This window comes from Aphanomyces astaci, assembly GCF_000520075.1.
Source record: "Aphanomyces astaci strain APO3 unplaced genomic scaffold supercont1.82, whole genome shotgun sequence".
Classification (NCBI taxonomy): Eukaryota; Oomycota; class Saprolegniomycetes; order Saprolegniales; family Verrucalvaceae; genus Aphanomyces; species Aphanomyces astaci.
Window position 1 is genome coordinate 199,084 of NW_009798345.1, and position 9,623 is coordinate 208,706.

The window sequence follows — 9,623 nt, forward strand, 5'->3', positions numbered from 1 at the left end:
GCCTGGCTCCATATATTTCCATACAAAAAGGCTGGTTGGTTTAAATTCTATTACTCGATCAATTTTTCACCAATCGAAATTTTGAACCGTAACTTCTGTTGGTCTTGACCAGTTCTATCGTTATTACGGCTTATTTTCCTAAAACATATCAATACAACGTTGGAATAGCTGTCGAAAGACAAGGCATTTTTTTGTAGTCTTTAGTTGAAATGCACCATACACTGATCATAAATTGGGACTGATGTGGAATGAGGGATGGCCAATTTCATTGGGTTAGTAGCCAAGTGGTGAAACGAGACCTGTTAGAATTGACCGAGTCCTGAATACCACATCGCATGATCTTGCTCTCATACACAGCCTACATAATTATCTCAGTGCTCCTTGCATCAACCGCCATCACAAGTGTAGAATATATCGCAACAGGGTGTGATGAATCTATGCAGCGATTTTTGTAATTTCACGGCATCTGATTGGACAAATTGAATTTTGAATTCGCAAGGTGACCTGTCCAAAAAGAAACAGGCACATGAAAAATAAAAATCATCAATACAAATTTGAAGATATATTTAATTGAAACTGTACAATTTCAGAATTATAATTTCAGAATTATTTATGGAATTCGCAAGGTGGTTCACCTTTACAAAAATATTTGCCTGTTTCACCTTGCTTTTTCTGGTTAATGGAAATTTAGAAATCGCTATAATTTGTGAAATATTTGAGCAAATATTTGGAGGAATTTGGGCCGAATTATTGCACACGCTGGTGACGCCGTGTGTTTGTTGTGATCATGGCCGTGATGAGCTCAAGGTACCAGTGGGTCCTTGTGGCTGGGGCCATCTGCTGCTTCCTGAACGTCATGTACTTGGCATCCAAGTACGGAATGCTGGAGGGCTTGATCCCGAAGAACAAAGCGCTCCGTCGAGTCAATGCCGCCGACGCCAATGCGCGTGATGCTACCGCAACGTCAAGGCGAGTGGTGACACCCAGTGAGACGTTGCATCCCCTCATCGCGATGCCCACGTTGACAAACGATACAAACATGCAGCGCCAAGTGACTGCTGCCATGTCCTGGGCATGGGGTGCCTACCGCAAACATGCGTTTGGGTTCGATTCGTTGAACGTGAAGGACATGGTCAAGGACGGGTTGCCGGGTCACGACATGGCCATCTCCCTCGTGGATTCACTGGACAGTCTGTACATTATGGGACTTCAAGACGAATTCAACGAGGCCGTCGACTGGGCCGAATCGAACCTGGCCGCGCGGTTCCCTCTGCCGCCCAGAGTGAGCATCTTTGAAACCACCATTCGCAACCTCGGGTACTGCATCCATACGCTCATATGGACTCTCTTTCCCACGTCATCTTCTTAACTGTGTGTGACAGAGGCCTCTTGTCCGCGTACACATTGTGCGGTCGACCAGCGCTGTTGACCCTGGCCGACGACTTGGGAGCGCGTTTGCACCGAGGACTCAACGAGACGGCGCTGCCGCTGTCGCTCGTCAGTCTCGTCGTACGTTGAGGACAGGGTGGGCCTTATATTACACTAAGTGGGGTCCGATAGGATGGATCGACGAGCGACTCCAGTTACGTGGCGGAGTTCACGACTATTCAGTTGGAGTTCAAGTACTTGGCGCAGTTGACGGGCAAAACGGAGTACCACGATACAGTTGAACTCCTCATGGACAAGGTACTAGTAGTAATACTACTATTGAAGTTGACTTGGTCCTACTAGGTGGCCGAGATTGTGGCACGTGATTTCCCCACAGGTGTGCTGCCTGTGATCGTGGATAGCCACAATGGCAAGTAAGGATGTATATATATATATATATATATATATAATATCAATATCTCAAAACGTGGCTAGAATCCATCGAGGTGTGATTAAACTTGGGGCGGGCGGGGACAGCTATTACGAGTACCTGCTCAAACAAGTACTGTACTTGATCCATTCTGTTGATATTGTACTATTGTGTAGTATTAAAATACAATGTAATGTACACATGTTATATTAGTGGCTCTTTTCCGACAAGAAAGCGACCAAGTACAAGGACATGTACATCAACGCCGTGAACGGCATCATGACCACCCTCGTCGGTCGTACGAAAAAGTCCAACTGGCTCTTTCTCGGCGAACTCGACACCGCCCGCGGGCTCTCGCCCAAGATGGACCATTTGGTGTGCTTTGTGCCGGGGATGCTGGCCTTGGGCTACGTGAACGGCATGCCGCGGTCGCACTTGACCCTGGCCCAAGAGTTGGTGCACACGTGTTTTCAGGTGTGTGTACACATCCCACTATGGCGTGAATGTGTGTCGCTATGATTTTGGAAACTCTGTCGCATATTTTTTATATTTAGGAGCACACCTCCACATATTTCTGCCCAATTAAAATATTTCGAAAATTTGGTAAAGCAATTCCAAGAAGTTGGTTTTCACGTACTTTTTGACGATGTGGATCAACCTAATTTTAAAAAAACAATCACAGTTATGGCCAACTTTCAGGGCCAAAACCCGAATGTTTGGCAATAATTTCGAATTCTCCAAATTTTGGATCCAGACAGAGGATTTTTACTTTTTGCCGATTTGTTAGAACTTTTTTGTGAAGATTTCGACCTTTTTTGATATCACCTTCGTTTTTTATTTCACTCTTTTTTTTAAATCTATTTTTACTTTCATGTCAATATTGTTGGTGTTGCACTGTTTTTCATGTTATCAATCCTCTTGTGGATAGTATGAATCTACATACTATTATATGAATCCTGTTAGATGTACAACCAAATGGGGTCGAAAATGGCGCCTGAAATCGCCTACTTCAACACCGCAACGACGGCGGACGATATCCAAGTGCACCCGCAGGACGCGTTCAATATCCTCAGGCCCGAGACAGTCGAAAGCCTCATGATTATGTACCGCGTGACCAAGAACGAGACTTACCGGGCGTGGGGCAAACTCATTTTCGATGCCTTTGAACGCAATGCCCGGCTCGACTCGGGCGGGTACTCGAGCGTGGGCAACGTGGACCAGACATCTGCGACAAAGTTCTTTCGACCGACGATGGACAGCTTCTTCATGGCCGAGACACTCAAGTACTTTTACCTGCTTTTTTCAGACGAAGAAACGATCCCGCTGTACAAGTACGTGTTCAACACGGAAGCGCACCCGTTCCCAATCCAACGAGATCAGCAGCAACCTCAAGCAAGACCCAATTGAATGGATCTATCGACCGAGCTCTCCTCGAAATATATGCATCCGTTTATAAAGATAAGTTGCATGTGTATTCGAATCTACCGAGTATGTACTGTACTTCGAAGTAGTCACGAGGAGGAGGGCTAATGAACACTGCAAGGGGTGTCGTACTGTATTAAGTAGTGTGGAATTGACATACTAGTGTAATAATATATATACTTCGAAATAGGCCGTAGTCAGTTCAACAATTTAAAAAAATGTATTTTTCATATTATTGTAAATTCGCTCCAAAATATCACGCTGTAGTTCTGATTGGTTGAATATACTTGTCCAACATTGAATTAGTGTGTGAATGAAATTAGTGTGACATTGGACGATGTTTACTTACAAACGTTACGTAGTAATTCGAAAGCAACAGTCTTTAGAGATTAACGTTACTACTACTTTTCTATCTTTGTGGCTGCAAAGGCGCTCCAGGCTGGCATGTATGCCACCTTCAGCGGCACACCGGTGTGAGGTTCGACTGGAGAAAGCCGAAACCCATCGCACGTCTCCTTGTCTGGCACCAATGCAATGTAGCAGCATTTCCATTGCGGAAAGTGCGACGCATACGCTTCAAGCGCCTCCACATCGATGTTGAGGGTGTTACGCGTGGTGATCTGGATCAAAGCCACCCATTCCTGCCCACTGATGGTCAGTTTGGCAACACAGTCGATGGTCGGCAAACTGCGAGTGTAGGGGCGCCAGTAGTCCACGGGCGAACTCGCCATACTGACCATGGCTGCATCGCACTCGACGGTGTTGTTCCCACTGGTCTTCGGCGCCTTTGCCTCAAACGCCTCGTCAGTGTACACACTGGCGACACCCGCCGTCAGCTTGGGCCGGTACTCGAGCACTTTCAGGTCGATCTTGTTGAGTTGCATGGCGAGGTTGTGGATGTAATTCTCAAACGCGATGCCCTTCAACACGCCGTCTCCAAGGTTGTGGCCCGTCAACCATATGGCTTGGAATTCGCTTGGCGGGATTATCTGGGCAAGTCGCCGCAACGCGTACTCCGACGTGATCGCATAAAACCACTGCCCCATTCTCACGTAGTTGTTCGTGGTTCCATCGGCATTCGAATCCGTGACTGGGTCCATTGGCTGGACTCCCGTCATTCGAATGGTATCAACTTGATGCGGCGATGTAGCTCCGTGCTGGGATTCGAGATGTATGGTCATGCCGGGAACGATCGAGTCAGTAGCTGCAATGACTACATCCTCTGCAATGTGTTGAGGCATTAAAAAGTGCCGCAAGTTTCCACCCGAGTAGAAGTATTTGTCGTTGATTGCAGCTTCGTCCCAACCCTCGTGGCGACCAATTGCGATCAAATCCGGCTTGGACCAAAATGGCACGACGCAGAGCCGATAGTGAGGCACGTCGTCGCTCTTCAATCGATACTGCCCGGACGTCGCAAGCAGCCGAAACTCTTGCAGACCGTGCTTGAAAACGAAGGCTTTGTCGAATCCGTCCAGGTACAGAGCAAACCCCTTGTAACGCCGGCGAAAGCCGTTGAGTTCTTCGATCGTGGCATCATGTTTCCGCCAGTACTTCGCGTTCACTGGGTCCAGACACAACATGGAAGTTCCGCCACCTGGCCCCTTGCGATTCCGAATCAACATGACGGGTGTTCTGAGACACAAGGCCTTGTAGAACGCCAGCAGCAGCACCAGCATGCTCTTGCCAACGCCAGGCGACCCTTTCAGCACCACGAAAACCCGCTCTAGGGCGTTGCATGTCTTGATGACGTCCTTTGTCGCCTGTCGCATGAAAAACCACTGGGGGAAATCCGGCTCGATGAGGTGAATGCCCAGTTCAACGCCACCACCAACGTCCTGCGAGTTTAAGAGTCCCAGTCGCCCCTCAATCGATGCAATCACGTCTGGAGGGATGGACGTCGCGCCTTGCACGCCTTCGACGGCCTCATCTTTCTCTTCGTCGTCGTTGTCCGTGCTCGACACCTTGTGCTTCTTGTGTGGACGCACTTCGTCCCATCGCGCGGATGGAACACGCACCAAGACATGGATTCGTCTACCTTGCTGGGAGTCGGTTGAGGGGAAGTTGAATGCTGGATTGTCCAATTGAGAAGTCGGGTCCATTTCTCTGTTGGCCAGCAGGGACTTAATAACTCCAGTCACCTCATGTGTCCTCAACTTGCCAACGGCCTCGTCACTCCATTGCAACCACTCGCCATCGGCCAACTTCGCCAAGTAGAGCGTCAGCTCATACGCAGGAAACGGGTACTGCATCTCCTTCGCGATTAACTTCTTCAATTGGGCCACCAAAGCACTCGCATGAACCTCCACCTCCATCGCGTTGCCGTCGTTGACAATGGCGCAGAACAGTGTCATCGACATCTCTCGCCTTCGTCGCAAATTCGAAACTGCCAACTGGCAGGAAAGCGAATTTAAATCTCTGGCCAATCAAATTGCGTTATTCGTGAAATCATGAGCCAATCAAATCAAAACGTTGCGACATCGGGTGGGTCATGATTCGATGAGAACATCGAGGTGTCGGCCACTGTCTCTTTCATGGAGGTCAAGTTCAAGAAGAGGCAACCACGGCACTCACATTGCACCACTCGAGTCCATTTCCAAGGCGCATGTGTTTGAACAAGAAGTAAGCTGTGGTGCTGCGACAGGTTTGTTGTTTGAAAAGGATTGAGGGATCGAAGCTCCTATACTATTAATACTACTGTACATGGAAACGCCGAAATGGTTTCACGACGGAAACGCATTGCCTCAACGAGTGTGGGTTAACGACAACCAGCGTTGCCCACGCCATTTATGTACCTAATGTTAATAGCGTTTGTCAGCAATTTTATCGAGCCCCGTGAGTCAATCAGAGTAACGTTAAGCTTATCCAAACCATGATCTGTCACCCTCTACGTAGTTACTAATCCGATGCTTGAGAGCCAGTTCCACGTCGAGTTCAAGCGCTGCTGCATGTGCTAAAGTGGTGGCAATAATGATATGACAGGCTATATTCTCGAGCACGTATCAGTCAGAATTGCCTTGATGACTTCAATTCCGCCACGAATACAAAGGACACACATGAGGAGCATTTTGAATACTTTCAGTTGATTTCAAATCACTTCTATCCAGCACACAGCACAAATCAGCCAAATTCACGTGGAAATAATGATATGACACATGACCAAAAATCCATGTTTAGTGATTAATTTTGCGCCCCTTGCTCGCCAAAACTAATTCACAACGCTTAGGCATGCCATCGACAAGTTTTTCGAGCAACGAGATGTCAATCTCATCCCAAACTTGGCGAACACAGTCGATCAGCTCAGCCTTGGTCGAAAACTTCCGTCTTCCATTGTCGTAAACCTTTCGGGACATGATGCCCCAAAGGTATTCGATTGGGTTGAGGTCCGGGGACCTGTCAGGCCACGGAATCACGTCGACAGCCACTTCTGGCTCCTTGAACCACTCAGACACCGATCCAGCCGTGTGGATGGAAGCGTTGTCTTGTTGAAAACGGTACTCGTTGAGATGCTTCCAGTGGGCGTATGGCAGCATGTAGTTGGAAAGTGTCCCAATATACGCCTCCGAATTCTGTTTACCTTCCAGAAAGGCCAGCTCGGTCTTGCCACGCCTGCTAAAGCCGCCCCAGACCATGACGCCTCCACCACCATTCTGACGATTCGAAAAGTGCTCACGGCGTCGGGTCAGATCGGCCCAGTAGTAGTTGAACCCGTCTGGCCCGTCCAGATTCCACTTCTTCTCGTCGGACCAAACGATGTCGCCAAACTTGGGGCCCCAGTGACGTGCCTCGGCAGCCCACTTCACACGCGCCTTCTCGTGGGCCCGTGTCATCATTGGCGCGGCAAGTCGCTTCTTGTACTTGAGCTTTCCGCTCTTGTTGAGCAGCTGGCACACACGCCGGCGTCCCACGGGCAAGGAATGTCGTTCCACCAGCTCGTCCGCTGTGTACTTGCCCGTGCGGGCAGCACGAATGAGACGCCGGTGCATGGCATTGCTCACATTGGACGGTCGTCCTGTCGACTTCGCTGTCCCGTACGCTGTCGGATCGCTCAGAAATGCTTGCACACACCCACGTGAGCGCCCAAGCTACTTGGATATGTAGTTGACCGAGTGGTCTTCTCGGTGGAGCACAAGGACCTCGATCTTCTCGTCGTCCGACAGAGGTTGACCTCTGGGCATGATGTTGTCGTCTATGGGCCAGTCATGGTTGATGCAATGTGGTAGGTGGCAGCACATGTTGTTCAAATCCATTTTACCTTAGTTTCGCGTGTGCTGCGTGCTTCCAATTGAGTTTTGACTGAGAGTGTCATATCTTTATTTCCCGCGGCATTTCAATCTCCCGCCAATATCTCGAGTCCTCCACCACTGACGACCAAACCATGGTTGTCACTGGGCATCTGCCATGTTTTGTGATGATTGGCTAGCTTTTTGCTTCGTTTTGACCAATCACAGAAGAGGAACCGATGAAATCGTGCATTGTCATATCATTATTGCCACCACTTTACTATAAATCGTCCCTTCGATTGTAGTCCATCCACATGGCTCGATCGATGGGGAAGAATTTAAAGGCCAAGTTCGAATCCATTTGCAACTTGGCCACCCCGGTCGTATTGTCGGGCATGTACCGCTGTTGCTTGTTGGCGAGACCTCCGTTGCACTTTGGCTGGTACACTGAGCACTCCAGAATCGGGACTACACCACCACCATGCATCCTCATGAGTGATATCTCGGCGTCGGAATCCTTACCTTTGCGGGTTGGGGGCAACGCCACGGTGGGGAAGTTGGCAGGGCAAGTCATCGTTGTGGTTCGAGTCGGCACGAACGACTTGCTGTTGACCGTGGACGGCTTGGTGGTCTTGAACGCATCGGCCAAGAACTGAATTCGGGGTACTTGTTGTACTTGCATGGAACGCCCTCGTGGTCACAGTCGTCTGGGGTAAAATACCCGATGCCACACCGACCAGGGTCCGCAGCCGCAAATGGAGGTGTTGCTATGGACATATGATCATACCTGAGCATTCATTGATGGTTTGGTTCCATACCAGACTTGTCAATCAAGTTTGCCTTTTCGACACTGTACTCGAAACGCAATCCCCCTGACGACGTACTCGGTCATGTCTGGCGCTTCGTTCATCCACTTGGCCGATCACACATCATGTCAAGTCAGCACTAGTCAAACTTTGTAACAGCGTACGTCGTAAAAGTTGCGTTGCTGCTCGATGCCACTGACGGTGTTAACGACTTTAATGCACCCAAACTCGCCCAAGACAATCGGGCGCGAGTATTTCGATTGTTTGTAGTCACTCACGAGCTTTTGCAGCCCCTTCGAGACTTCGTTCGTGACGTGGATGGTCGTGTCGCATTCGAGATATGGGTTGAACCCAATCCTATGTTGTTCGCACCTTGAAATGGTTTTCCTTCGTTGGGTCGTACCATTCCGCTCGGGTGTTTTCATTGCCGTCTTTGGGGCACTCGTAGTAGTCGAGTCAACTAGCACGGGGGTGCAAAGAGGTATCGATATCGACGTTGTCGCGAGCGATGGGCACCGGTCGCAACGACCCGTTGCACTTGTCAGTGTACGTCCGCACGTCTCGGATAAGGGCCTTTACACACGGCGCCAACTTTTCGATTGGGTGCCCAAGTTGTTTTCGTTGACCTGTGAATGTTGGTGTGTTTGTTTCCCACGCCAGTGCCAACACAAACAACCAAATGGGGGAGTGCCGACTCCCTGCAAACCACACACTTGATTGACTTGACGTTAGCACGACGTTGCAGAACCAAGAGTGAGATTCTGGCAGTTGGCTGGGACAGGTGTTCTGTTTTCTACGTCCTAGTACTACTAGTAATACTACTAGTAATACTATGCCTTTTCGTGTCGGTTCGCCAAGGGTCGGCACCCGGTGGCCTCGGTTGAGGCCCACCTGTGTCATGGCGGGACTTGGATTAAGTCGCCCACCACAACACCCACCCCAAGCCATGTCCCGCCGGACACACTTGGGCCTCGCTAATTCTTCGCTTTCGCTTGCTTCATCGCCTTGAGTAATGCATCGCCTTCGCTCGCTGTCTTCACGCCTTCCACGCAGTTCCTCACCACGGCTGGGCATTCATGCATGAGCTTCTGCAGCGGTTCCCATGAGGACTCGATATCTTCAAAACCTTCCCAAAGCACTTCCAGCATGAAGGCTTCACATCCGGGACAAACTTGCGTCCCGCGATGGACTTGACCTTCAGCATGATCCCTTGCTCGGAAACGTGTTCGAGGATTTCTTCGGTCACTTCAAAGCTGTCTTCAGCGTAGAGCTTGATTCTTGATGTGTGCGCTTCCCGCAGTTCGTGGGTCACCAAGTGCTCCAAAACGACGGAGAATTCGCCCACTTCCTTGACTCGGTAGGGCCCCGTCCAGGTTA

At 49.6% G+C, this 9,623-nt stretch overlaps 4 protein-coding genes across 4 annotated transcripts; 1 reads left to right on the forward strand and 3 right to left on the reverse strand.

Annotated features, from left to right (window-relative positions):
- The first annotated feature begins 658 nt into the window (after window positions 1–658).
- H257_16229 (hypothetical protein) lies at window positions 659–3,280 on the forward strand. Its single transcript, XM_009844593.1, has 7 exons — window positions 659–1,317; window positions 1,383–1,509; window positions 1,561–1,686; window positions 1,732–1,802; window positions 1,864–1,930; window positions 2,012–2,272; window positions 2,762–3,280. The coding sequence occupies exons 1-7, from the start codon at window positions 788–790 to the stop codon at window positions 3,203–3,205; spliced, it is 1,626 nt and encodes a 541-aa protein (XP_009842895.1). The 5' UTR covers window positions 659–787; the 3' UTR covers window positions 3,206–3,280.
- Window positions 3,281–3,544: 264 nt separating this feature from the next.
- On the reverse strand, window positions 3,545–5,593 carry H257_16230 (hypothetical protein). Its single transcript, XM_009844594.1, has one exon. The coding sequence runs from the start codon at window positions 5,575–5,577 to the stop codon at window positions 3,622–3,624; it is 1,956 nt and encodes a 651-aa protein (XP_009842896.1). The 5' UTR covers window positions 5,578–5,593; the 3' UTR covers window positions 3,545–3,621.
- Window positions 5,594–7,720: 2,127 nt separating this feature from the next.
- H257_16231 (hypothetical protein) lies at window positions 7,721–8,122 on the reverse strand (the record flags this gene model as incomplete). The annotated part of the gene is made up of 2 exons (XM_009844595.1): window positions 7,721–7,908; window positions 7,963–8,122. 2 exons carry the CDS (start codon window positions 8,120–8,122, stop codon window positions 7,721–7,723), a joined length of 348 nt encoding a protein of 115 aa, XP_009842897.1.
- Window positions 8,123–8,266: 144 nt separating this feature from the next.
- Window positions 8,267–9,146, reverse strand: H257_16232 (hypothetical protein; the record flags this gene model as incomplete). Its single annotated transcript, XM_009844596.1, has 5 exons — window positions 8,267–8,353; window positions 8,396–8,603; window positions 8,650–8,687; window positions 8,742–8,819; window positions 9,114–9,146. 5 exons carry the CDS (start codon window positions 9,144–9,146, stop codon window positions 8,267–8,269), a joined length of 444 nt encoding a protein of 147 aa, XP_009842898.1.
- Window positions 9,147–9,623: the final 477 nt, after the last annotated feature.

Bases quoted from the DNA above. Each gene is read 5' to 3' on its own strand.
- H257_16230 (XM_009844594.1), bottom strand. From the start codon at position 5,577: ATGTCGATGACACTGTTCTGCGCCATTGTCAACGACGGCAACGCGATG.
- H257_16229 (XM_009844593.1), top strand. From the start codon at position 788: ATGGCCGTGATGAGCTCAAGGTACCAGTGGGTCCTTGTGGCTGGGGCC. The intron at 1,318-1,382 runs GTACTGCATCCA...TGTGTGTGACAG, and splicing joins ACCACCATTCGCAACCTCGG to AGGCCTCTTGTCCGCGTACA. The intron at 1,803-1,863 runs GTAAGGATGTAT...AAACGTGGCTAG, and splicing joins GTGGATAGCCACAATGGCAA to AATCCATCGAGGTGTGATTA.